General features: G+C 54.8%; 9 protein-coding genes across 9 annotated transcripts; 4 read left to right on the top strand and 5 right to left on the bottom strand.

The window, feature by feature from the left end:
• Positions 1–382: 382 nt before the first annotated feature.
• PUNSTDRAFT_120812 (protein transporter SEC24) lies at positions 383–4,187 on the top strand. Its single transcript, XM_007384363.1, has 14 exons — positions 383–518; positions 576–607; positions 657–1,440; positions 1,496–1,707; positions 1,767–1,888; positions 1,940–2,143; positions 2,197–2,301; positions 2,361–2,484; positions 2,541–2,696; positions 2,759–2,929; positions 2,989–3,284; positions 3,340–3,477; positions 3,529–3,723; positions 3,780–4,187. The coding sequence occupies exons 1-14, from the start codon at positions 472–474 to the stop codon at positions 4,020–4,022; spliced, it is 2,829 nt and encodes a 942-aa protein (XP_007384425.1). The 5' UTR covers positions 383–471; the 3' UTR covers positions 4,023–4,187.
• Positions 4,188–4,404: 217 nt separating this feature from the next.
• Positions 4,405–6,607, top strand: PUNSTDRAFT_144048 (alpha/beta-hydrolase; the record flags this gene model as incomplete). The annotated part of the gene is made up of 14 exons (XM_007384362.1): positions 4,405–4,679; positions 4,740–4,800; positions 4,854–4,909; positions 4,961–4,995; positions 5,050–5,106; positions 5,157–5,230; positions 5,281–5,391; positions 5,443–5,542; positions 5,596–5,686; positions 5,741–5,765; positions 5,811–5,928; positions 5,984–6,056; positions 6,107–6,485; positions 6,539–6,607. The coding sequence occupies 14 exons, from the start codon at positions 4,405–4,407 to the stop codon at positions 6,605–6,607; spliced, it is 1,524 nt and encodes a 507-aa protein (XP_007384424.1).
• Positions 6,608–10,788: 4,181 nt separating this feature from the next.
• On the top strand, positions 10,789–11,328 carry PUNSTDRAFT_68654 (WSC-domain-containing protein; the record flags this gene model as incomplete). Its single annotated transcript, XM_007384361.1, has 2 exons — positions 10,789–11,113; positions 11,183–11,328. Coding segments are annotated over 2 exons (471 nt in total), but the record flags the coding sequence as incomplete, so codon positions are not given.
• Positions 11,329–11,464: 136 nt separating this feature from the next.
• On the bottom strand, positions 11,465–13,971 carry PUNSTDRAFT_103333 (MFS general substrate transporter). Its single transcript, XM_007384360.1, has 14 exons — positions 13,921–13,971; positions 13,357–13,859; positions 13,250–13,294; positions 13,179–13,191; positions 13,081–13,127; positions 12,914–13,030; positions 12,631–12,853; positions 12,424–12,567; positions 12,301–12,372; positions 12,198–12,247; positions 12,101–12,147; positions 11,883–12,049; positions 11,745–11,823; positions 11,465–11,675 (listed from the first exon to the last, which is right to left on the bottom strand). The coding sequence occupies exons 1-14, from the start codon at positions 13,940–13,942 to the stop codon at positions 11,603–11,605; spliced, it is 1,602 nt and encodes a 533-aa protein (XP_007384422.1). The 5' UTR covers positions 13,943–13,971; the 3' UTR covers positions 11,465–11,602.
• A 403-nt stretch (positions 13,972–14,374) lies between these two features.
• Positions 14,375–15,654, bottom strand: PUNSTDRAFT_68645 (TPT-domain-containing protein; the record flags this gene model as incomplete). Its single annotated transcript, XM_007384359.1, has 5 exons — positions 14,375–14,430; positions 14,504–14,570; positions 14,640–14,755; positions 14,821–15,334; positions 15,535–15,654. The coding sequence occupies 5 exons, from the start codon at positions 15,652–15,654 to the stop codon at positions 14,375–14,377; spliced, it is 873 nt and encodes a 290-aa protein (XP_007384421.1).
• A 436-nt stretch (positions 15,655–16,090) lies between these two features.
• On the top strand, positions 16,091–18,049 carry PUNSTDRAFT_87894 (LSM-domain-containing protein). The gene is made up of 8 exons (XM_007384358.1): positions 16,091–16,206; positions 16,269–16,309; positions 16,376–16,503; positions 16,555–16,846; positions 16,919–17,318; positions 17,377–17,600; positions 17,688–17,902; positions 17,976–18,049. The coding sequence occupies exons 1-4, from the start codon at positions 16,179–16,181 to the stop codon at positions 16,643–16,645; spliced, it is 288 nt and encodes a 95-aa protein (XP_007384420.1). The 5' UTR covers positions 16,091–16,178; the 3' UTR covers positions 16,646–16,846; positions 16,919–17,318; positions 17,377–17,600; positions 17,688–17,902; positions 17,976–18,049.
• A 1,266-nt stretch (positions 18,050–19,315) lies between these two features.
• PUNSTDRAFT_113978 (uncharacterized protein) lies at positions 19,316–20,659 on the bottom strand (the record flags this gene model as incomplete). The annotated part of the gene is made up of 2 exons (XM_007384357.1): positions 19,316–20,285; positions 20,343–20,659. The coding sequence occupies 2 exons, from the start codon at positions 20,657–20,659 to the stop codon at positions 19,316–19,318; spliced, it is 1,287 nt and encodes a 428-aa protein (XP_007384419.1).
• A 211-nt stretch (positions 20,660–20,870) lies between these two features.
• On the bottom strand, positions 20,871–21,693 carry PUNSTDRAFT_68800 (uncharacterized protein; the record flags this gene model as incomplete). Its single annotated transcript, XM_007384356.1, has 2 exons — positions 20,871–21,311; positions 21,364–21,693. Coding segments are annotated over 2 exons (771 nt in total), but the record flags the coding sequence as incomplete, so codon positions are not given.
• Positions 21,694–22,878: 1,185 nt separating this feature from the next.
• PUNSTDRAFT_103324 (uncharacterized protein) lies at positions 22,879–24,430 on the bottom strand. Its single transcript, XM_007384355.1, has 7 exons — positions 24,226–24,430; positions 24,129–24,173; positions 24,066–24,074; positions 23,987–24,018; positions 23,855–23,924; positions 23,301–23,803; positions 22,879–23,247 (listed from the first exon to the last, which is right to left on the bottom strand). The coding sequence occupies exons 1-7, from the start codon at positions 24,364–24,366 to the stop codon at positions 22,953–22,955; spliced, it is 1,095 nt and encodes a 364-aa protein (XP_007384417.1). The 5' UTR covers positions 24,367–24,430; the 3' UTR covers positions 22,879–22,952.
• Positions 24,431–25,178: the final 748 nt, after the last annotated feature.

The following is a 25,178-nucleotide window of genomic DNA, read 5'->3' as shown; positions in this document are numbered from 1 at the left end:
GCACACGACACTCAGACGTATATAGCCTAATGCTCGAATATAATTCGTTGATGTTCTGTTCGCAATAACTTTAGTCGATGTTGACTATGCGCAGTCCAAGACGTGGACGTACCAGAACGCTAGATCAAAAGTACGCATAATAACACTTCTCGTGAATGCGGTCAAGGCGGAAGAAGTAGACGTGGCCATCCCACAGTAAAGTCGTCATACAGACGTGTCCATCATTGCTTGAGAACTCTGAACGACCAACGTCGAATCATTTGCGGATCCGCAAAGGACTTGAAAAAGACGCGACGGTAAAATACGAGGACAACCGACGAAGCAAAGCCCGCCTCGACCTCATCAGCTCACGTGTCACGATTGATCCAAGCCCTGCCCAAGAGTGCCTGCGCCGTCCCACACTGACCTGGCAATCTTTGTCTCGTCCGCCCCAACCTCCGCGCCATCCAACAACGCTTACCAGGTCGATTAATGGCCAGCCCCCCGCAACAGTTGCCTCCAGGATGGGCGGCGGAATGGTGCGTCTCCCACCGCCGCGTCACGATATCAGCAACGTCACTCATTTGAACGCGCAGGAATGCCGAGCACCAGCGCTATGTGTTCATCGGTGTGTCTCATTCTCTACATTGTACGGAGCTTAAGCTGACCTCGAATAGACACGACGACGGGGCAGTCGCAGTGGGAGCCTCCCGTTCCAGGTCCGGCTGTGCCAATAGACGCGGGAGCGGGCTCACCACCTCCGACGACGCATCACGGAAAACGTCGCCAGTATGCGGCAGGTCAGACGCAAGCTTACTACGGTAGCGACACTCTCGGCGGCGGCGGTGGCGGCGGATACGCCGACGCAGGATACGGGCAAGTACCGCAACAGCAAGCCGCTGCCGCCGCTCCCCAGCTCTTCACTCCCGGCCTGGCAGCACCCGACCAGTTTGCCGCCCAACAGCAGCAGTCTATAGCTACTCAGGGCGGCTACTACGGCGGTCAACAGCCCGAACCGGAGTACATCAACGCGCCTGGGTATGGCCAGCAGCCCGTGGATCAGCTCGCGAACCAGTTCGGTCAGATGGGGCTTCAGCAGCCGGGAATGGCGCAGAAACCGTTCCAGCTCTACACCACCAACCTGCTTACCTCCCCACCCGACCCTCGCGAGCTTGCACGGCCCCCGCCTGAAATCCGTCTGCCGCCCAACGCCTCCATATCGCCGAACCCCAACGCGAATGCCGATCCCTCGTATCAACGCTGCACACTCAATGCTATCCCGACCACTTCTACATTGTTGAACAAGTCGAAGCTTCCCCTGGCGCTCGTCTTGACCCCGTATCGTTCGCTGGACCCCGGAGACGAGCCTGTCCCGGTCGTGACGGATACTGTCATCGCGCGTTGCCGTCGGTGTAGGGCCTACATCAATCCCTACGTGACTTTCATCGATGGTGGCAACAGGTTGATTCATTCAGGATCGTCCAGGATGATTCCGTATTGACATTGCATGTTGCAGGTGGCGATGCTGCATGTGCTCCATGTCCAACGAGCTTCCCCAACTGTTCGACTGGGATGCTGTGCGCAATCAGCCGGGAGACCGGTGGGCGCGCGCCGAGCTTAACAACTCCGTCGTCGAATACGTCGCACCGACGGAGTACATGGTCCGACCACCTCAGCCCGCTGTCTACGTCTTCCTGATCGACGTCAGCCATGCCGCCATTCAGTCCGGTATGTGCATACTTATTATAAACCCGGATGAGATGAATCCCTTTGACCATGGTCTTCAGGTATGGTCGCCACAGCTACCAGAACCATCCTTGAGAACCTCGATCGTTTACCGAACGAGGACAACCGAACGAAAGTAGCCGTCATCGCTTTCGACGTCTCACTGTACTTCTTCTCCATGCCCGTGAGTTCTGTATGGACTGCTTGTTTTGACCGGAAACTGAAGTTCGGTCAGCCCGGCACTACTGACCCCACCATGCTCGTCGTTTCGGACATCGACGATGTGTTCCTGCCGAAACCGACCGATCTCCTTGTTAACCTCACGGAAGCTCGCGCATCCCTTGAGGTGCTCTTGGGTCGCCTCAGCGATATGTTCGCGGATAACCACACCATCGGCAGTGCTCTCGGCCCTGCCCTCCAGGCTGGGTTCAAGGTCATGGTACGCCATTCCGGATCCTTCTGGCATTTATACATTCAACAATCTTCCCGCAGTCTCCCATTGGTGGCAAGATCATGGTTATGTCATCTAGCTTGCCTAGCATTGGTGCCGGCGCCCTTAAAAACCGTGAAGATCCTAAGATCCTCGGTACTTCAAAGGTGGATGACCTTTCCATCAGTTTTCCAAGATCACCGCTGAAATGACTTTTGCCGTGTAGGAATCCGGTCTTCTTCAAGCTGCTTCGCCGTTCTACAAGACCTTCGCGATTGAGTGCTCGCGTGCTCTGGTCTCGGTCGACATGTTCCTCTTCAGCGCGTCGTACCAGGACGTTGCTTCTCTGGGTAAAAATCCTCCTTCCCAGCGATGACCTCCTGAAACTCATGATATTACCTCTTAGCGTGCCTACCTCACTACACTTCGGGCCAGACATACTTCTATCCCGCGTTCAATGCCGCGCGGACTGAGGATGCCATCAAATTTGCTCACGAGTTCGGCGAGGTGCTTGCGATGCCCATAATGTTGGAGTGTATTATGCGTGTCCGTGCGTCGAGAGGTATGTCCATCCAAAACACCTCACGCAAGACAAGTAAGCGTCCGCTCATATGTCGGAAATAGGGCTTCGTATGTCATCCTTCCATGGCAATTTCTTCGTCAGGTCTACCGATCTGTTGTCTATGCCGGCGGTGCCCCAGGACACGTCGTATGCCATCGAGTTGCAGATCGAGGAGACCATCACCTCGCCGTTCGTTGTCTTCCAGACAGCCCTTCTGCACACCACTTGCTACGGTAAGTTATCCTGACGAAAATGGGGTTTGTGAAGCTTATTCTACGCGGATTGTATTCAGGCGAACGTCGTATTCGGGTCGTGACGCATGCTCTGCCGACAACCAGCAACATGTCCGAGATTTTCGCGTCCGCGGATCAAATCGCGCTCGCCACGCTCCTTGCCAACAAGGCCGTTGAACGCTCGCTCACACACAAACTCGAGGACGCCCGCGATGCGCTCTTCCAGAAGATGGTCGACATCCTCATCTCGTACAAGAGCAGCATGACTGCCGCCGGCGCGGGTGCCAGTGCGCAGCTCGCCATCGCCGACAACATGAAGATGCTGCCGGTCTTGGTGCTCGGTCTCCTGAAGAACGTGAGCTGCACACGAATTAGTTTTGCTGTGTTTTCGCTGACGATGTCTTGCGCAGGTTGGAGTCCGTCAGAGCGCGCAGATTCCGCCCGATCTCAGGGCGTACGCTCAGGCGTTGCTCACGAGCTTGCCATCACAGCTCCTCATCCCATACATATACCCCAACTTTTACTCGTTGCACAATATGCCCCCTGAGGTTCGTTGTTCTTCCTTTTAAATCTCCATAGCGCTTGACCGTTCGTCCTAGGCCGGAACTGTGGGCGAGCACGGCGTCATCCTCCCACCCCCACTTCCGCTTACTTCCGAGCGGCTTGAGAGGCACGGTCTGTTCCTAATCGAAGATGGCCAGAACATCTTCCTCTGGGTTGGACGCGATGCCGTTCCGCAGCTCATCATGGACGTATTCAACCTACCAAGTTACGAAGTGCTCCGTGGCGGCAAGGTGATCTTCCACGCGTACCCCCAATAGGACCCTCTTGCTCACTTCGCATGTCATAGACTACTCTACCCCTTCTCGACAACCCCTTCTCGCAGAGGGTCAACGCCGTCATCCAAAAGACGCGGGAAATGCGGCGCGGGGTGTACTACCCCCATCTTTACGTGGTCAAGGAGGACGGCGAGCCCCCGCTCCGCCTCTGGGCGCTAAGCTGCCTCGTTCAAGATCGCGCGGACGTACTCCCGAGCTACCAGCAGTTCATTACGCAGCTCAAAGACAAGGTCAACGGTGCTGGCAATTACTGAGCTCAAAGGTGGAGATGTGATTGGGGAAAAATAAGATATAGAAATGCGACCCTTCTGTGTGCATCTGTGTTAAAAATGCGCTCCTCGGTTTTTTGTCTCCTATTTACATGCCTGTGGAAGTTGTATTTGGACAACGGAAATGAATAGGGAGGGCGCAAGCTTCGCTGGAGAGTTAGAGCATCTTCTGACACTTGACCTCGTCCAGACTCGTTCCTCAGAGTTACTCGCTGAAGTAGCAGGCCCCTGTCTCGAGCACCACACATAGAGCCTACCTGCTATCTATACCACATGGTCAGCGTTCCTGATACCCGACGGTATCTGACTCGGACTCGGTTACTGTCGCCGTTCACCTTCGCGAATCGACTCCTCGTTGGTCTTTGCCATGGTCGCCCCTAAGCGGATGAAACTGCTCGCGGCCTTTGCTTCGATATGCGATCTCTCTGTGCATGCGTCCCAACAGCTGTATAATTTCTCGGAGCCAGGTTTCGGAGCGCATGATAGGTTGGCCTCCACGTGCACGATATATAATTCGTTCGACGCGTTCGGGGACATGACGTTACTGTCTGAGACGTCGTATACGGCATTGGCGCTACCCTTGTTCCCCAATCACAGCCTGCGCATCAAGCGGTCGCACATTTGTGAAGAGGAACCCGTCAAGTGAGTACATACCTGAATCACGCACTCATGATTCAGATATCCTGATCTCAGAGACGACAGTACGTACACGGGCTACCTAGACATCAATGAGAACATGCATCTCTTTTTCTACTTCTTCGAGGTGCGCTGACGCTCGTATCTCTAATTCGTTCCTAATACCATCATCTCTTTCAGAGTAGGGGCAATTCAGAAGAAGATGATGTCGTATTCTGGACCAACAGTGGCTCGGCGTTAGTGAATGCTGTCATAAGATCTTGAGCTCGACTGAGGATGCCATGCAGATGCAGCTCCGCTGCCGGCCTGTTCATGGAGCATGGTATGATATCAGTGGGTTAATCTCCCCTTCGATGCTCATATCACCTATGAATAGGACCATGCCTGATACGCGAAGCCAACAAGACGCAATATAATCCTCATTCTTGGAACGGTACGCACTTTTATCTTCACGAGTCACGACGTCTGACGGAGGTGGACCAGAGGTTGCCAACATTTTCTACATCGACTCGCCGGCGGGTGCGGGTTTCTCTTTCCAGGAACACGGTGTCTATGTCGTAAGCTACTGTCCCAATCTTCCGATAACATCCCTCATGGGCATGCTCAGAGTACTACAGAGGAAGCAAGCGAAGACATCGCAATCTTTATGACTATCTTCTTTGAGCACTTCTTCAAATTCAAAGGAAGAGGCTTCCACATGGCCGGGGAGTCTTACGCAGTACGTCGTCGTGACGTTGATCTGGCCTCGGTGACTGACCCAGAGTATCAGGGTCACTCAATACCCGTGTTCGCTTCTACCATACTTGATCACAATGCCAAACTCGTCGAAGCTGGGCTCACGCCTATCAATTTGAAGTCTATCATGCTTGGTTGGCTCCTCTTCGGCACAGCTAATCGTTCGTGACAGCTAATTCGTTCTCAGGCAACGGGTTGACTGATGCTTTCGAGATTATGCTCTCGAGATATGACATGATGTGCACACCAGCCTCCGTGAAGCCTATCTTACCGATCTCGTCAGTCTGAATACCTTCGGAGTGTTGCGCACCAATCCTGAGGTGTTTCTCCAGGAAGTGTATTAGGATGAAAGAAGTAGTAAGTCAGGTTTCATCGCACGCAAACGCCCCTAATGACATCCAGGTGACGCGATGTAGGAAATGGGGCCGAGGGGTCTGCATAGATGAATTCGATCACATGAACTGCAAGGCCGTCACTACATTCTGCGAAAATGAAATCACGGAGGTGTTCCGGACGACGGGTAAGTTCCAATAAGTCCCATGGCCCGCTTGTGCACATGCTTGACCGCGGCGTAGACATGAATCCGTACGATCTGAACAAAAGGTGCGAGGGACCCTATCTTGAAACGCTATGCTATCCTGTGACAAGGTATATCTCACGTCTCGCCGATGACCTCGCTCTCACTCCCGCTTCTTCAGATACATCGATTCATTCCTCTCTCTTCCGGAAGTTCAGGACTCACTGGGAGTTGATCCCGCCGTGAGAGGAAGATTCGCCTCCTGCAACATGAAACTGCAAGCCGGCTTCCATGATACGCTCGACATGTACCACACGTCCGTGCCGTACGTCTCAGCACTTCTCGAGAGAAGCATTCGAGTAATCGCCTACGTGGGCACGAATGATTGGATGTGCAACTGGATTGGCAATGAGCGATGGGCTCTGGCCATGGAGTGGAGTGGTAGAAAGGAGTTCCTCGAGACCGAAGCCAGGGATTGGATTGTGGACAATGAAGTGGTAGGCAAGGTCAGGACTGCCCGTGATTTCACATTTGTGTATATGAATGGTGCAGGGCATATGGTGCGTGGGACCTTGCCTTCGTGTCGCGGTTCATCAGTAACGACTTGCAACAGGCACCATACGACAAACCGCGGGAGAGCTTACGCCTCATTAGTCGATGGATCAACGCAGACGCCGTATGAGGAGAATCTTCCAGTCTTCCGGTTCGTAGGATGAATATGTGCATGTTGGGGTAAGCGCAAACACAGTCTGAGGAGAATTACTCAATGAGTAATCAATGTCAAATGTCTAATGTATCTGTGGAGGATCCGGAATCGTCTGAAAGGGACATGTGGATCACTATTGCATCCTGCCCAGCAACCGATATTGAAGTGGCAGGGGGTACTCGAATGAGCTTTAACAGGGTGTATATATCTTCAAGCACTGCCGGGATATCGAGTGCAGATGAGGGTCCTGCCCTAAAGCATGGTCTTTCATACCTCCAGTCCCCGGCAAGCTCGGTCTTACAGACATCGGCAACTTACGACCACGGATTCACTCACTAACCGCGATCTTCTCGGTTCGTTAGCCCTCAGAAAGGCGCACATGAAAGCGTTCGGTTTTCGCCAGACCACGGGCCGTACGATTGACAAAGGGATGCCTGTTTGGGAAATCGTTTGCTTTAGAGCCCATCCTCTTTGTGCTACAAAGAACTATGCGGCTACGTATAAATGCTAGAAGGCATCATCATCCGGTCTCATCCAGTCGCCACCGTCGTCTACTACATCACGAAAGCCACCATGCCCGTCCCGCTCCCCATCGAACTCCGCGAGCGCATCATCGAACATATACCAAACGCCATGGACGAAAACTCCAGTGAAGCGACCCTCAAGGCTGCGTCTCTCACCTGCAGGGCCACTCGTCAATGCAGCCAGCAGCTCCTCTTCAGCGTCGTCATCCTCGATTCGCCGGAGACATGCGAGCGTCTCGCTCGCGTCCTTTTCACGTCACGGTACCTCGCTAACGGTCTACGCCACTTGCTCATCGTCGCCACTGGCTTCGACAACCCGCACAGGATCAACGTATCCCTCCACTTCATCTTCCAGGCGTGTCAACGCCTCACGCGTCTCGGGATCTCGAACTTTCCCCAGGAGACATTCACGCATGTCATCGTACCCTGCATGATCGCCGCCTTCTTCCCGCAGCTCGAAAGCTTTACGATTGGCGAATGTATGGTCGCTTACTACGACGAATTCGCGTTGGTGCTCTCCCGTATGCCTGTGCTGCGCGAACTGCGTCTGCTGACGGCTTACATCCAAGCCTTGGACGTTGAGCAGCGGCCGCGGACTGTATGGGAAGCCTCGGGGTTTCGTCTTCGGTCGTTGGTCCTCGGGTCGTTTGTTATTGACGGAGAGTTCCAGCGCGCCACTCTTACGGAGGGCTTTCAGGAGGTGGAGGCCCTCGACATGGCCATCAAAGACTGGGTCGACTATGATTTGCTCTGCGACCTCGTGGAGAATAAGGGCGTACAGCGTCTTATCCTATCGGTCGACTGGAAGTTTGAAGAGGAAATGGAGGAAGTCGTGCCAGGGACTCAGAGGCTGAGGCTGCCTGACGGTAAGGGGCCACGGCTTCCTGCTCCTCATATATAACATCGGCTAATCAAGCCTCATACAATTCCAGTTATCTTTAGCGAGTTCGAGGAGGACATCAATGGGACCGCCTTACAGTCGATAGTATTGAGACAACTCGCCATAGGACATGGCGTTCGATCCTTCGACGGGAGCTGGGCGAGCAAATTTCTGCTGCTCGTGCCGGCGCAGCGAATCGAAGTCGTCTGCTTCATCGTTCACCATCACCCGGGCGACGAGCTTTGGCGCGGCTTCGACTGGGCGGCCGTCGACGACGCGCTGTGCTCCCCCGGTCGCTTTCCTGCGTTGGAGCAGATTCAGTTCCGGAGGGACGAGTTCCACGTGGGGTGCACTCGGAAGGACGGGGAGGTTCGCCCTGATAACCTCTGCGACGCCCTACTCGATAATCTGCTCAAGGCCTGCGACAAAGTAGGATTGGTTCGGCTGCTCGACTGAGCCGAGCGTTGTCGATTATTCCGACGTCTGTGCTTGTGTGTAAATGAATAGTAACGTCGAAGCCTGAGGTTACAATTGAAAACTGGCATATGCCTCTGCGATTGCTTTCAAGTTTACCTGGTTTTTACAAAGGTTTTCTCGCCTTTTCTCGCCTAGCTCCGAACCGCTCCGTCGACGGGACGTGAACATGTGGGGATCGACCTGTCGGTGCCTGCATAAAGAGCTTCGGGACACCGACGCGCGCGGGAAAGCGGAGATGGGATCCCACTCCATCTTGTCTTGACACTTCATGCTCGCACTGCTATACCGGTGCTCAAGCTCAAGGATAGCTTACACGGAACAGACGTTCAACTCGAGCTACGGCTGTTTTGCTGGCAAATCTTTCATTTGGATATCTGACCTCCCTGGTGCATTCTCAAAGAAACGATCCGCGCCGCATAACGCCCGCAACTGGCCCACGTGGAGCTCATCACGCTTCCACAACAGCCCCGATGTCGATGCTGGCGTTCGTCCGAAACCATCGTCGACCAAAAACCCGGGGATCCTGTCCCGGAATGCGGACAGTGCAGATGCTCTGGGTCCCTGGCAGTTCTAGGTCTGGGTCTCCAAGGCACATTCAGGAACGGCATCGTCGAGAGTCGCATTTACTTGTGAAGCGCTGTCCCGATGTCTTGCAGGCGCTCCACTGCGTCCGTCTCGTTCGGCGCTGCTTGACCTCCGAGCAGCCACGACGACGAGCTATGTGCACTCAACACGGCCGTATAAAAGGCATGCACTCGAGGCAGTGATCTGTAGGATTCAAACGGACCCTTCCTCTCCTTCAGTTCAGCAATGTTTCGCATTCATCCTCTCATCGCTGTCCTTGCCATTTCGTGCACGACTTTTGCCTCGCCCCTTCTAGGGACGGGGTCAGGTGGTGGCGCCCTGATGAGGAGGAGTACACCGTCTCGTACGACGATCTACTCTACCTCGACGTTGTCTCCCGGTTATTATGTCACCACCACGACGTCCTGTTCATCGGTCTGCCCTCCGGTGGACAACTCGGGCAACGCTCTCATCGAGACATCCAATTGCGGCACGAACTGCCTGTTCTGTCGCTGGAATTGGCCAGGAGGAAACCACTTCGCTGAGTACTACGTCGTACGGTTCATCAATTGCAATGTCTCGGGCACACATCTCACGCGCTATTTGAACTTACAGGACACCGGTCTCGTCTTCTCCCCCGTTGGCGTGGCCGCCAACCCGGCTGTTGCGTCTGTTGCGTGCACCACCTCAACTTCGACCACCACTCCGACTCCCACCCGGACGACCATCTACGCCACGAGTACGGCAACCTCCGGTACGATCATCACCACGACAGAGACGTGCGGCTCGGTCTGCCCCCAGCTGGACACGTCGGGCAATGCGCTCATTGAGTCGTCAAACTGCGGTGACAACTGCCTCTTCTGTCGTTGGAACTGGCCAGGCGGAAACCATTTCGCGGAGTACTACGTGGTGAGTGATCAGCGAAGGCTCAGCTTTGCTCTGGCCTCCTCTTGACATAATCTCCGCAGGACACCGGTGCTATATTTTCTCCAATAGGTGTAGCCGCCAATCCCGTTGTAGCCGACGTCGCCTGCTCGAACACCACCAAGACCGCCACCATAACGCCAAGTAGGACTACAGCTTTGGCCACCAGCACCGCCTCATCCGGGGACATCATCACTACCACCACCACCTGTTCGTCCGTGTGCCCCGCGGTCGACAACTCCGGAAATGCGCTCATCGAGTCCTCCTCGTGCGGCACCAACTGCATCTTCTGTCGCTGGAACTGGCCCGGAGGCAACCACTTTGCTCAGTACTATGTGGTCAGTCTCCCGCACTGCCGAAAATACTCTCGTCCAGACTTACAGTTCTCCTCAAACAGGATACCGGGGCGGTTTTCAACCCGGTCGGGGTCGCTGCCAACCCCAATTTCGCCGACGTCTCCTGCACCACCGCAGCGGTCACGTCCACGCCTCCACCGACATCGACCATCACCACCACCACTTCCTCTACCTCGACGCCTTCAACCACCACGCCAACGGCCACCCTCCCATCCGGGTGGTCGACCGCATTTCCCTGTGCGACGGACACCTCCTCTCGACTCATCTCCAATCCATACAGCACCACGCTCTCTGACAACACCCCCTACGCCTGTGCCACCTTTTGCGCAGCCCGCGGCTTCATCCTTGCCGGTGTCGAGGTAAAATTATCCGTTCCATTCTCGCTCCTATCAGTAACTAACCTCACGTCTTGCGCCTTCATAGTACTCGAACGAATGCTACTGTGGCACGGGCTACTCCGTAGACCCCTCCACAATCGACAACGCGCCAGCCAGCGAATGCTCCATGGCTTGCGCTGGAGACGACACGCTCACCTGCGGCGGATCGTGGCGCATGCAGATCTATTCCACCGGGTTGTCGCCTGCCGCGGGCGAAGCTCCGTCCGGCTGGTCATCGTACGGCTGCGTTCGGGACACATCCGATCGCGTGCTCGCATCTCCCAAGTACGCCGGCGCCGACCTAAGCGACACGAACTCGCCGGCTGCTTGCACGTCCTACTGCGCCGACCTGAACTACACCATGGCCGGCGTCGAGTACGGTATGTCGCTTATCATTACCCTTGCCCGAACAGTACACCTCATCGAGGAATGCGTTCTCGCTTTCTTAGGCTCGGAGTGTTATTGCTCATCGTCATGGGCAAGCGATACGGCACCCTCGCTCATCGACTCCAGCGAATGCGATTACGCATGCTCAGGAGCACCAGCACTGACATGCGGCGGATCGTGGGCTCTGCAAGTTTACAGTGCAAGTTAATGTATCACTCTGATAGTCTACACTATGCCTGTCGGTAATTCCTACTGTACCCGATTATATCATAATATATTTCGAAACACGAACAAATCGCGTTAGAATCGTTTCTCATTGGCGAATCAGGGCGTGATAAGATCTTGAATAACGATGGATAATATTCCGATTTGCTCTATTACAGATACAGCATGCAGTCTTTCATCAACCATATACTAAAGGGCGGATATAAACGACAGCTCCCAGCACGAAAAGACCGTTGACACGTTATTGGAAGGAACACTCAGTCCGGACGCTTTGCATGTCCAGGTACTAGCGCCCACAAAACGATCATCAACCCCATCATTGAAACCAACCTAAAGCACAGAGCACCTCTTCATCAGAACGAACGAAAAGGAGTCATCGAAACGCTCGAAGGTGCTTACAGGGGCTGGAGACTCTTGATGCCGGCCTTCTGCGATATCGCTCCGGTGATGAAAGGGAGTATGGCGGAGCCGGCCTGACCTGGCGACGTTGAAGCGCGATGAGCTGACAAAACGTAGTGAAAAATGAATTCACGCAACCGAAACCAGCAATCCATCCTATGCACCCCGTGAGGAGCCAGCGAGGGAGGATGCGACCAGAATGGTTCATGACGATCGGGTAGAACGGCCCCAGCAGAACTCCGACCAGAGAGACCGCAACTGCACCACCGATGAGCGACGGTACTAGCCATACCACTAGCTCCAAGCTGCAACCAGTGAGCCGGTCATGAGTATCACAAGTTCATGTTGAGACTTACGCTATGGCAAGGATCGCATAGAGGAAAAGCACGCGTCGTTCGCCAACCTGGGAACACAATGAGCTTGTTATGTATGCCAGAGAAATAAGACATATACCAGACGGTTGACCCAGAGTAGGGCTACACGACCCACGGTCAAGCCTCCAACTATATAAAGCAGATGAGCCGAGTTCATCGAATCAGCAGAGGGAATTGCTTACAGAATCCAGAAGAAATGTAACCGCTGGAACGGCCACCGTGTCTGACGTCAATAACATAGGTGACAATCCATCCTGCCGCATACATCAGCTAGGAACGGCGCCAGGTACTGCGGAAGTGGGCACCTCCAATGGTAACCTCCACGCCGACATAGACCAAGATGAAAAAGGCGAGCAGGTGCAGCTCCTTGAGTCGCATGATCTGGCGGTATGCGCTGTCCTCGCTGGTGCCCGTCTCCCCTGCTGCGTGTCCGATCTTAGCGAGGTTTTCTGGAGAATGAGGCTCCTCAACCGACATTTCTTGCGCCGCGCAATCCAGGAATTGGTACGCACCGTCCTGACTCTTCAAGCGGAAGACGGCGATAAGAACGGCCGTGTTGGTCAGGGCCACTCCTAATGATACGAGATAATGGAAGCTCCAGTGCTCCACATGGGAGAAGTGCGTTGAAACCAGAGGGGAACACATGGCGCCCAGCCCATAGACCGCGTGCAATATACCCATCTTGGCCTCCGCATTGTTCTTGAAGCTGGCAGTATAGCCGTTGGCCTGCGCGTCCTGGAGAAGAGATAATGATGAGCGTCACATATACGACCCGGAAGGGAGTTTATGGCATGCCTGCAGCGAAATTCCGATGCCGTTGATGAAGTATGCGACGACGAAGACTGGGAACGGCGGGCCCGGTGCTTGCATCGCGTATGCCACCACTTGGAACAGCGATCCAAGCACGATGGTCTGTCAAGTTGCATGAGCAGCCGATCAATCGAGGGCCTCAGACCTCTCACTTTCCCGAAGCCGATCCGTTCTGTCAGGTAAACATTCACCATGGCACCTGAAATGCCCGGTTAGATAGTACAAGACTAACTTAGGGGTGGGGGCATACCGAGCATGAACCCCTGTGCATATGTGCTGTTAGCGAGCAAACTCTCCTTTCATGATGATTAAGCGACCTACTATGCATCCCGAAACAAAAATCATGGACACAATGACGAAGCCAACCTATTGGTTCGTGACCTAGTTAGAGGCCTCGCGCGCACAGAGAAAAATCGGTGGATCAGCACATGATAGACCGTCTGGATACGCGGAAGCAAAGGTCCCGTTGTCCCGTCGTTCCAGCCCGCCATGAACAGGCACCAACAGAGAGCAGCAAGCTGAATGTGGCCGAGTAACACTTGCTGCTTGGTCTGCACGAAGGGAACATCTTCAACAGCAGCGTCCTCGGCAGCCACAGTAGGCCCGGCTCTCTCGCGATCCTGCAGCTCGATGTCTTCCGCATCCCCGAAAGAGTCAGACTTGGAGTGTGTGGGCACACGGGGACGCGGAGAAGGCGCCTTCGCGCCGTCGACGCTCGAGAAGTGCGTTGCGGGGGCCGCCTCGACGGTCGTCGACGTCGACGTCGTAGTCATGTCGCCTAAGCCGACCGGATCGCTATGTATCCAGGTAGTGATAATGTCGCGAGATAGCCAGCACTGTCGCAGGATCGCCCACCACAGGAGGAGAGGGGGACTCTGGCACCGGGTAAATCTCGCAAGAACAAGCTGAGGGGCCACTGAGGATCTTCGACCTTAAATAACCGATGCGGGAGAAAGTTGATACCGGATATGCGGTGAGAACATCCTGCGTACCATGGCCAGTGGCGAAGCCCATCGCGCATGAGCTGTTGACGAGACAGGCGCGTGCTCGACATACGTGGTCCAGTTATTGCCCAATGGATGTAGTCTCGTTACCAAGCTACTGCCAAACGCCGCCCTCCGTTCTCATCGAGAGGAAGTCGACTTGCCAACCACAGGTAGGCACGAGTCACAAATCGCGAAACGCCTTGACCATCGAAGGTTGAAGTATACACCCCACAACCCCATATTTCCGATAGCACGGAGCTGCGCGCATGTCTGGGCTTTCTAAAGACATGCACCTCATGTGGTATGTGCAAAGGAGCTCATGATATACGTCTACACGAATGATGATGCCGCCCAAGTCGTACAGTCCGCACCGCGCACCGTCGCCTCCCGAGTCGAGCAAAGTTATGTGAACAGTCCGTTCCGACTCCCGCGGCCAATCTAGTTTGTCATGCAAGATGGACTATTTGCCCCCAGAGGTCTTGAAGAAGATGAGTCCGCCAAGAGCAATCGCGTAACCTACGAAAGAGAAGGAAGGCGTGAGGGTGAATAACCGGTCGGAGAAACCTCGGATAAACGTGAGATGACCCACCGAAAACCTGTAGCGGTGTGATCGTAGCGCCGAAGATGAGAACGGAGCCGGTGATGAGCAGGATGTCCTGTAAACGTGGAGAGAGGTCATAATTTAGAAGGCGTCATCGAATGGGCATAGAACGCCGCCGTCGTACCTTGAACACGCCTGCGAGGGTGAGGACCAGGCCGCTGCCCACTCCGACGAGGAACACGGCGGCGACATTAAGCAAGAACGCCACCGACGCGTTGCTGAGCAGTATCAGGAAGCCAACTTGGCCTAAGGAGGGTGGTGTTAGCTAAGTGAGGATAACAGTACGCGGACATGCTGCGACGCACCCTCCCAGATAGCGTAGAAAGGCGCGAGGCCTTCCGTGAACGGAATCACGAGGATGTTGATCACGGCGCACACTGGCGCGTAGTAGTGCAGCGAGACGAGCGGGTCCATCTTCATCCCGTGCAGGAGGATCTGGATCATCACGAGCCGAGACGCCTCGAACGCGACGGCAGCGGCCTGGGTGATGAACCCGATCAGGTTGAAGCGGAGCTCGCCGCGGGACGCGAGCGCAACGCCGGTCGAGATCATGAACACGATCACGGCCAGTTTCCGGTTCGGCTCCTGGATGCGGAACGTCCAGGAGATGAGGAGAATCGCGACGGGCGTGAAGGCCTTGAGCATCTGGATGTAGGCGACGGAGAGATAGAGGTAGGCGGTGTTGGAGAGGATGAGCGACGCGCTGAAGAGGAGGCCGATGGGCAGGATCGAGCGCGTGAACATGTCCTTCGTCATGTGTACATCCTTCGCGCCGTCGAGGAGGTGTGTGGTCCGCTCGAGCACGCGAGTGCCGATGGCCTACGACAGCGAAGGGACATCATCAGCATATGTGAACGGATGAGGGGGATGCGCTAAATGTGGCAACGCTCGAAGTTCGACAGTCGAAGCAGATATATTCCTGGCCGCAGGCCATAGAACGATAACGAACCAGCAATACCCAAGCCTCCTACTCGTATCCGCGACGACATAGCAACACATCGCCAAGGGAGGATACTCACAGCGAACGTAAGGTGCCATGTCACCAGGAACACGGGGTACTTGAAACCTATCGTGTTGTAGATGTAGTTGTTGTAGATGATCACCGCCGAGCTGAGAGCGATCCAAACGGGAATGATCATAGTCGCCGAAAGCGTCGGTTTGGCGGGTTTGGGCGCCGAGGCGGACACAGGCGAAGGCAGAGGCGACGCAAGGGGGTCGTTGTCCTCGTTCTTGGGTGATAAATGACGGTTCTGTGCAGGGAACTCGCGCTGGGTGGGGGACATTTCGACCTTCTCGAGGTCGTTGTCGGTGAGAGGTGCCATATCTATCGTCAAGGGCGCGATGTTCGAGTGCAAGTCGACGATGAAGGTAGGAGTTCGAGGGAGAAGGAGGTATGGGGCGGAACACCAGGGAGAGGTGGGAGTTAAAACGAAGGAGCGGCAGGGGTTACGGAATGACGGCTAGTATCGACTAATGGGAAGCGTGCGCTATAATAACGAGCGGGGCGTTAGCGCGACGTTACGGGCGGATGAAACAGGTAAAGCAGCGCCGCGCGCGGGATGGCGGGAACAAGACGCGGTTGTGCGGCTTGTCTCCATCATCCTTTCCTGCGTTCGATCACACACTCGGTCAATCAACTCCGACGCTCTGCGTAGGGCATACTATGTCCAGTCTGCAGGGCTACGTCGACCGTAAGCATCGCATTTTGCGTGTCAAAATTGTGCGAGTTTGACCCATACCGAACGCTTACTAGGACGCGTGCTCCTCGTCTTACAGGATGGTCGGTCGATAGTGGTGAGCTCTCGCCATCCGGATTGAAACTGAGACCCGCATCCATTCAGGCAATTGATATGCTATCAGGGAACGCTCTCCGGCTTTGACCAGAAATCGAACGTGGTGCTGTCCGATTCGACGGAGCGAATATACAGCACGGATGAAGGCGTTGAGGAAGTACCGTTGGGACTGTACCTCGTGAAAGGAGACATGATGTGCGCGAAACTTGCATTGTCCTACGAAGTATCGCTGAAAAACAACTGTAGAGCGCTCATCGGCGAATTGGACGAAGCCATCGACAAATCCGTCGACCTCTCGACCGTCCGCGCGGAGCCCCTCCCTCCTATCCGGTACTAGGGCGGAAACCATTGTTTCCCCCCCTCTCACCTCTGCAACGACCAATTGTATGCGGAAAAAATGCGGGTTCGGATCCACTATCCCACCGCCGCCGAAAAGACGGGGCGCCCGCAGAAAGCGCAAGTCTGTGTGGCGTGCCATCGGCACCTGTTGCTCACCATCGTTCTTGCGAGTACACTCGATGTTCGAAGGGTACCTCATGTACGCCCGTAGATGTCACTTCCGCTGCTACAAGGGCTTGGATGGATAATGACCTTCTGGTTGTATGCACAGCGCGGGTCGACGGGCGTGGCCGTACCCACGCTCGATTCTGCGGTATGGGTAGCGCTACAATATGAATATCTTTTTCGGTTTGTTTGTGCCCTTTTTCAACTGAGAATGAAGTGAAGCGGATGATCGGCCAATGCGAGGAAGTCGTGGAGTCTCAAAGCAAACAAACGTACATATGAAGGGGTCAGATAAACGGCAGCTCCTTCCCGATCAACTTTTTGGTCCTCTCCTGCAACTGCTTCTTCCCATCCTCATCTAGCGACGCACCAAGCATCTCTAGCATCGGGCGCATCGTATCGTCCGTCAACAGACTGTTCACGAGTCCCTTCTGCCCCTTCGCGCCCTTCCAGCGCGGCAGCCACCCTTCTCCATGGGGGTCGGCCTCGTACGCGTCTTCGATCATCTGTGTGTCCGCAACCCACAATAAGAACATTGCGAGGAACGAGGATGCGAGGACGTACAGAGCGCTCGAACACGGCGACAAGCCTCGGGTTCAGCGATATCTTCGAAGGGTTCATGCTCGCCATCATGAGCATCGTCCCGTTGTTGGGGTCCACCTCAGGGTACAGGTGCGGCAAGATCGCGACGTTCATCATTGCCAAACTCCCGCACAGAGCCTGATACTCGTATTTCTCCGTATCGCCGTCTCCCATCCTGAATTGGGCCACGGAGACGACATAGTCACCTGCACAATTCGGTAAATTAACAATCAGATTTTGGTTCTTAGACGTCCTTTAAGACAGGGTGAGGATGTGGACGATATTGAACGAACCTGGTGAGAGCTTGACGATCCCGTAATCCCAGTTCAGGACTTTGTGCCAAGGTGCCTCCGTAGGTCGGGGTGCTTCGAGCGGCGGCGCGTGCTTATCATACTTCTCGTCGTCCGAGCGCTTGGGCATGGGGCGCACGACGCCGTTGATCTCCAGAATGTTGATCCGGCGTCGTCCACGGTAGTCTTTCCAGATATCTACCATGGCCATCTTGCGCCTGACCAATGACCGCGAAAATTCGACGAGTCAGGATGCGAAGGTAGCGATGGGATGGATGACAAGGATCGTACCCATGCATACTGTTGTCGACCTCTACGTTATCCCCGGGCAGCGCGTGCTCGGCATATCGCGCGGCGCACATCATCGTCGCCCGCCCTCCGAGGATGACCACGTCTTTTCCGTCCGTACGCCGATTTTGAATCATGATCTTGAGTGTGAGCAGCGTGCTTCCCTGGATGAAGCCAAACCGATGAGCGTGTGGACGAGTACGCATGATATTGATCGTTTGACTATACCATCTTCTTTCGGGCCTCCTTTGTGCCCATCTTGTCCAGGTTGGCCCATGCCTGGAACTCAGGCGAGAGCTGCTCGTGTATGGCATCCAACCGAATAGTGTCCACCTATCCATACACTTATAAGCAATTCACGAGGAAAATACACGCATAGATGCTCACTTCGTGTTCGAAGGAATGCTGTAGCCTAAACGACGCAGTCCGTGAGGGACGCGCACAGGATGAGTGATAGTCTGACCTACGATCCACTGATGTCACCCGATGTGCCTACCCACACTCCGACACCGTGGTTTTTGTCATGCCCAACCCCGAGCACCGGGCATGGCGCGTATTTTTGACCCGTCCTCGGCCTTAGTACGAAAGCAAAAGGAATCAAATGTGAGCGAGGAGTCGTATGGGGATATGCGGGTCAATTGGAGGCACTAACTGACACAGTGTCGAATGTCCAAGCGAAGGGTATCACCTTGAAGTCAAGGCAGTCCCTCTTGTGCTGGGCTTTGTAATGGAGTTTCTGGTGTTCCTTGCAACAGTAAAACACTGCCCTGGAATACAGCAGCTCGAATCGAGGAAGGGAGCAACTCAGTCGCTTACGTACCGGCATCGGCCACACGCCTGGCAGTTCTCCGCATCGGTCTTTTTGCAGTATGCACACGTCGATATGTACTTGTCACGGAACGCTTCGCGTTTGTTCACGTCTCTGTCGTGTCACATATGAGTGGAGCGTAAAAAATCCCTGACACTGGGGGTTTACATTTTCATCTTATCTATGTTTTTCTGTAAGTCGTCCATCATCTTCCGCATGGGATGTCCGGGAGGATATTCGGACGACAGCTCTACCAGTTTCCCCGATGACCCTCTCTTTGAAGACTTTGGAGCCATGATAATCTGCGTGAAGTGGTGAGGCCGAGAAGTTGTGATGCTGGTAGGTTATTATAATGCACGCAGCACAAGATAGGGGCGAGTGCAGAACCACGTGTGGTGTATTATTTTGAATCCATTTCCGTCTTTTATTCGCGTAATACTTCTTCGAGCGATGGTTCAAAGACATCGTGTATGCAGTCGCTACGCAGCCTGCTACGCACAGGAAAGCTGCACGGAAGAAGAGTCCAACAAAGACACTAAGCACGTTTTTTAGTAGCCCGATTGCGGCCCTCCGCCTTCGCAGCTGTGGACCGTGTACTTCGCCTTGTGGTCCGTTCTGGACTCGACTGGTCCTCGTGGACAACACTGACTCTCGAGCTCCTTCTGGTCGAGCGTCTCGCCACACTTGGTCCACTCTCCTCCTTCCCGTCGTCAGAGGCCACCGAAGTCGTGGCTGATGCGCCGCTCCTAGCTTTGCGCACTGACCGCGTGGCCCGAGGGAGCGGCCCGACGTTGTCTGGGGCCTTCTCCTCTTCCTCGTCCGTGATCCCGTATAGTCCGTCGTCCTCGAGTGCCCCTGGTATGCTCCTGCTCAGATCCAGGTTGTCGAGGTCTATGGTCGACTTCCGTTTGCTCTTTGACTTGCCCTTCGCAGGCGTTTTGGGCGTCTTCGCCGCTGTGCTTCGTCTAGGTCTCTTGCTAGAGGTAGCTTCCGCGTCCGCGACCACGACCTCTTCGTCTTCCGCAATTGGACCTAGGTCTGCGGGTAGCATTTGCGATAGAAGCGGAGGCGTTGAGAAAAACGCCCCCGGGGGTTGCATCTGCTCGGACTCGGTGCGAGCCAAAGGCGGCGCGACGGCGTTTGCAGCAGGGGCGGTAGAGCGGGAGGAGATGACCGGCGGCGCCTCTTCGTCCTCCGCACGCGGCGAGAACAGTGAGTGAGAAAAGGAGGGAACCTCGTCCCTATCCTCTACTTCCAGCGCAGCCACGGCCGTCCGTGTCGCTCGCGGTGTGCTGTCAGCCATCGGTTCATCAAGATCGGCATCGGCTGGCTGACTTGCATTCGGTTCGTCTTGCGCGTCCATGGCCACATCGAGAGGTTCAACAGGCTTCTTGGACTGGGAGCCCGCATAAAAGGCATTGGGCGCCGTGTTTGCGCTTCCCACGGTTTCGTAGAGGAAAGCTTTCGCAGCAGCAGGTTTTTTGCCGCTTCGACCATGAGCGCCACTAGAAGAACAATAGATTAACGAAAGGAAGGTCATTATCGCTCCAAGGATGACTCACGGCGTTCCTGCTCTCGCATCAACACGAGCAGGAGGAATAGGTGATGTTGCAAGCGCCGGATCCGACTCCGGTACAGCAATCTGCGAGACACTCGTCCCATGCGAAGGCGAGGGCACAGTCTCTGTCGAAAATGCGACAGGAACCATAGCACGGGGTCCCGGATTGTATGGGAAGTCGCCTGGTCGGCCGAAGGAGACTCTTCCACCGAATCGCGGCGCGTGGCTACGTCGAGGTATGGATGATATTGCGACGTGCTGCCACGACGCGCTCAGGTCGTTCTTCCCATTCAGGCTGTTCCCTTCGTGCTCCAGCTCCATGTCAAGCATCTGCCGTTCGACAGAGGGCATCACCGCCAATACCTCGTCCAGCATCTGCCGCCGTTTTTCGGCCGTCCGCCGCCCGACTTCGCTGGTGATAGTGCTCGGTGGGTAGCGTCTGTCGAGCTTGACGGCTTCTGTGTACCTGCCTGCTTGAACGAGGCGTAGGACTAGGAGATCTTGAAGGACGGCAAGTGATTTGGGGGAAAGCTCAGAGGGGGGCGAAACGGCGAATTCCTCTACCGTCGCTTGTTCTGAAGGCGTGAACGGCAAGGAGAGCAGGGTTTTCAGCGCGTCCGCTTTCGGTTTGGCTGGAGAGTAGAGATGTCAAGCTCGAGAAAGCGGTGTAGGGATGTGCACGCTCACGTGTCAAGCACCAATCGATGATTATTCGAACGAGCCGCGCCTTCATTTCATTGCAATCGGGGAACGTCCGCTGGAAAAGCCACGCGTCCAAAACACCGTTGCTTGACCCAGCGAGAAGCGCTTCGGTATATAAGTTCAAGTCGGGGGGCTCCGTCAGGAGTGGTCGAGCGGTTCGGATGTATTTGACGATCAAGGGTGCAGGATTCTGGCTGAGGGCGATGGTTTGCATGATCTTTGACGCGTAATCCTTGTTGAGACGCCTATCAGAGAGGATAGATACACCGCGCTGCTGCCACGTCAGTACTTCACAAGCACAGTAAGGGACACGGCGAACGCACTTCGACGTCCGACCCTGTATCGAAATACCAGTACGCGTCCGCGAGGAGCACGAACTGAGGTGGAATGCACCGTTCCTGTACAAACATCTCTTCCCTTATCCTATCCCCGCCTGAGCCGTCTATCTTGAATTCATGCCACTTGATCAAGAAGTACACGAGGCAGTCCTTTTTGAGGCTGTCATACGTGGAGTTTGTTATAGCATCGAGTAGCAGGGAGAGCGACTCTGGGTCCCTTGGTGGGTACAGCAGGTGAGCATCTCGTATTCCACCAGACTGAAGGAGGATATCGAATATCAAGAGACCGTTGAGAAGCCCTCTTCTGTCCTCGATGATGGTCGGTATATCCTTCCTAAACGGAAAACCACCATTGCTAAGATCGAAATGGAGTAGAAGGGGGTTTCCGTCCCGTTCCTAAATAGCATGCGTAAGTTTCAGCGTAGTCGTATTATGAAGAAGCCAAGTACAAGATCCATAATATACGCTGCTGACGTTCCGGGGAAACCTCAGCGTGCGGTGTCCGCTTCTCGTGTGACAACCGTGACGCAGAGGGGGCAATCACAATGCACAGACTTCAAGCACCGATTCCAGTGGTTGCGGTGTGTACCTCAGGAGATATATCGTTAGCTAGTGGTCTCTCCGTGGTGACGGTCCGCGCACAAACACTGCAGGTTGTCCCGAACGGAGCGGGACAAAGTCACGTGACCGTGTAAGACAATTGCTTGTAAGCTTATGCGTACCCTTCTTTTCTCCCCTGTCGACGATGTTCCCCAATCCAAATAACCTGCATGTACGATACTGCCTCATGCTTTATGGCTACATATACGGCTTGTTACGGTACTGCGCAATCTCGAACGCTTCAAGTTGAAGTTGCCAACCGGGGTTCGAGTCCATGGGAATTTCTGTTCGGGTGCTCTCACCCCCACCAATCTCCGGATATCTCATGAAACATTCGACAGTGCGCAGTGCCTGCCTGGATCTCTAAAGAAGAACCGGTCGCCTGCTAAGGTCTACAATGACCCTCGGACGACCGGTTTCTAGGCACTCGCAGGAGACCATATTCCCAGGAAGCGAGCATGGACGTTTCGCACATAGGGCATACCACGAGGTAATCTCTGCAACTTCTCATGTTATCAGATAACGAAAGGCCCGGGAACGATGCGACACTCTGCATAAAGTTAGATTGTACGCCGGTATCGAGCGAACTTCCGTCGCGCTTCATCGTGTTCGGAATTTAGACCCAGATGGGTAGGAGAAACGCGGTTGTTCCCTCGACAAACCATCAATCCGTTCATAAACTTCCTGAAGAATGAATGCAGCGCGTGATGCCTCCCCACTTGAATATCGAATTCTCAGCCCGTCGAGGTCCACAGCAATGGTCCCGCCAGACCGTGCAAGTTCACGCTCACATCTGGGCACGAGTGACCGGACTTTTCGGCCTTGTAGGAATTTCACACTGGTGCCTGCGCACAGAAAGGAATCGTTGGGCAGGTTCCGCTGCTCCGCAGGTGGGATGACGTGAAGCGTACGTGCATATCAATATATACCCACTAAATACATGCGAAGGCAGGCTGCTAAAGATGTTAGCTATGTCAGTCATGATGCAACACATGTGGGTCCTGATTATACAAAGCCCATGAAACTGAGTCGTTTTGCCTTCGTGGTGGAGTGTGGCAAGGGAAGCTATACAGTTGAGGGGACTGCAATGGCCGATGGCCCGCTGGGACCGAGCTGGAATCCGCAGCGCTTGGCATGTACGAGGGTGTGCCTGGCGGCGAGCTGCCCAATGTTGGGTTGTGTGCGGCGAACACAGGGCTCGCGTCACCTGCACCAAATGGGTAGGCAAACGATGACGACGGAATCGTATGCGTGTTTCCCAGCGTCTCGCTAACATGAGCATCAGCAGCGAAATGATGGCAGGTGCAGAAGACGCTACTGACTTTATCAAGGCATCCACCTCGACGATACGCTGAAGAAGTGGACAGGTCGTACTCCCTGCGTGCTGCGCGGAATATGAGAGCATGTTGGCAGCGCGACGAAGGCGCAGTGAGAGTTCCAATAGTACGTGATAGTTGGCAGGTTCCGTGACGCACGCGCACACGGCTTGTTTGCCGTTTTGTACGAATCCGATCCCGCATGCATCGTCCGCTATTTGGCCGACAAAGTTGAACTGGCTGGGCCCTGCGGGGTCCTCGAAATGGGTACTGGGTGCTTGGTTCAGCGCCCTGAGAAGTACCATCAGTTCCTGGTCGACCCCAGGAGGTAGACCGACGCCAGGAAGTCCCCTCGCTGGTGTCGTGCACGTCGGTGGAGACACGCTCCCTGAAATAGAGCGGGAGCTAACAGTAGGTGACGGAGTTGGAGGGCCCAAATTGCGGAGTCCTGCACCCATATCGAATGGCTCTGATGGAGATGCCCATCGAGGATGCGGTTTATTTTTTAGCTGAACATCTATCATCAGCGAATGCGTCGATAGAGGCGTGTCCGAGCCCACCTCGCGAATAATACTCTCTAGCTCGCCTATCCTACGTTGGAGATGGGGTATATCCCCTTCATTGTCGCGTCTAATATAGAAGCACAAAACGTTAACCTTATCAACTGCAGTCAGATCATGGCATGTGCGCACGTGCGGTCAGGATCGTCGACTTCATAGACACACTATAACCATTATCGGCATGGCACACAGAGCGATGTGTAATACCTACAAGTCCAGTCTGACACAGAGGTCCGTTAATAGAACTCGGCAGCGGTGAAGCAATAACACGTACCAAGCCGAGCTGGGTGCATCGGGTGCAGGGCCGTTTCCGATCGCACTATTGTTTGTGATGTGAGTAAAGATTAGATCAATACGATATGGATACAGACCATTCTCTTTGATTTGAAACAGTTCAGACAAGACTTGGTTGCACGGTTACGAGGAAGCTTGCGGTGATCCTCTACGATACCCGCGACGGTCGCTCTATTCGAAGCCCGTTTCTTGCACCCGTCAGAAGCTACAGAAGGCATGTTGAGGAGGGAGAAGTGTGGGCGTTGCAATGTCCGGCGCCTTATGTTAGAGATCCGATCCCGTCAGGTCCGGGTCAGCTAGGTGGGGCTCGACGCGGCTCGCTGCGATATAAGTGCGAATCCGAAACTAGCTTTCCTCGATCGATCACTTCGGAATAAGCCAACGTGAGGACCGGCGGGACTGGGCCTGACTGCGCAGCGAGGACTGCATGGGATCGTTCCAGGAGCTGCAATCGACTCAACGCGCCAAGGGCGGGGCCGACGTGGAATCATGCTACACATACTCGGGCCATTGAGCAGGTACATTGCGTCTGCAGGTACACGGCGTGTGAAGTTAGGATGATCTTGGCTCGTGAGGTGCCAAAAATATGTCGACGAGAAGGCGCGAGATATCCATGGGACCGGAAGCTCATAGACACGATTCGGATTGACGCCGAGAAAGTGGTTCGAGGAGGTCAACGTTGGTGATTCGTGTGCCCACCGGGTTGTTCCGAACAGACTTGCGCTTCGAGCGCGGCGAGCGTGGGCTGGCGGATACACACCCGGTCGCACGCTGGATTATCGGATGGCACGGCGCGCGCTCGTGCTAATTCATCCCGGATACACGATTCCTCACTTAGGCCGGAAGAAACTAAACGTGGATTGTATCAGCTCCCAGCAAATCCGGACTATTCGCAGTGTGAAGGCTCACACCTAGCAACGGTTTGACTCCAACGATCGCAACAGGGGGTCAGCATGCCGTACTTACGAGCCACGCTGTCAGTGGTTTCTCGTCAGATAACGTCCGCAGCGCCATTCGCCCATGAAACGCG

The sequence above is a fragment of the Punctularia strigosozonata genome, assembly GCF_000264995.1.
Source record: "Punctularia strigosozonata HHB-11173 SS5 unplaced genomic scaffold PUNSTscaffold_7, whole genome shotgun sequence".
In the NCBI taxonomy this organism is placed as follows: Eukaryota; Fungi; Basidiomycota; class Agaricomycetes; order Corticiales; family Punctulariaceae; genus Punctularia; species Punctularia strigosozonata.
Note: the sequence above shows the minus strand (reverse complement) of the source record. Positions and strands in the feature narration are given on the sequence as shown.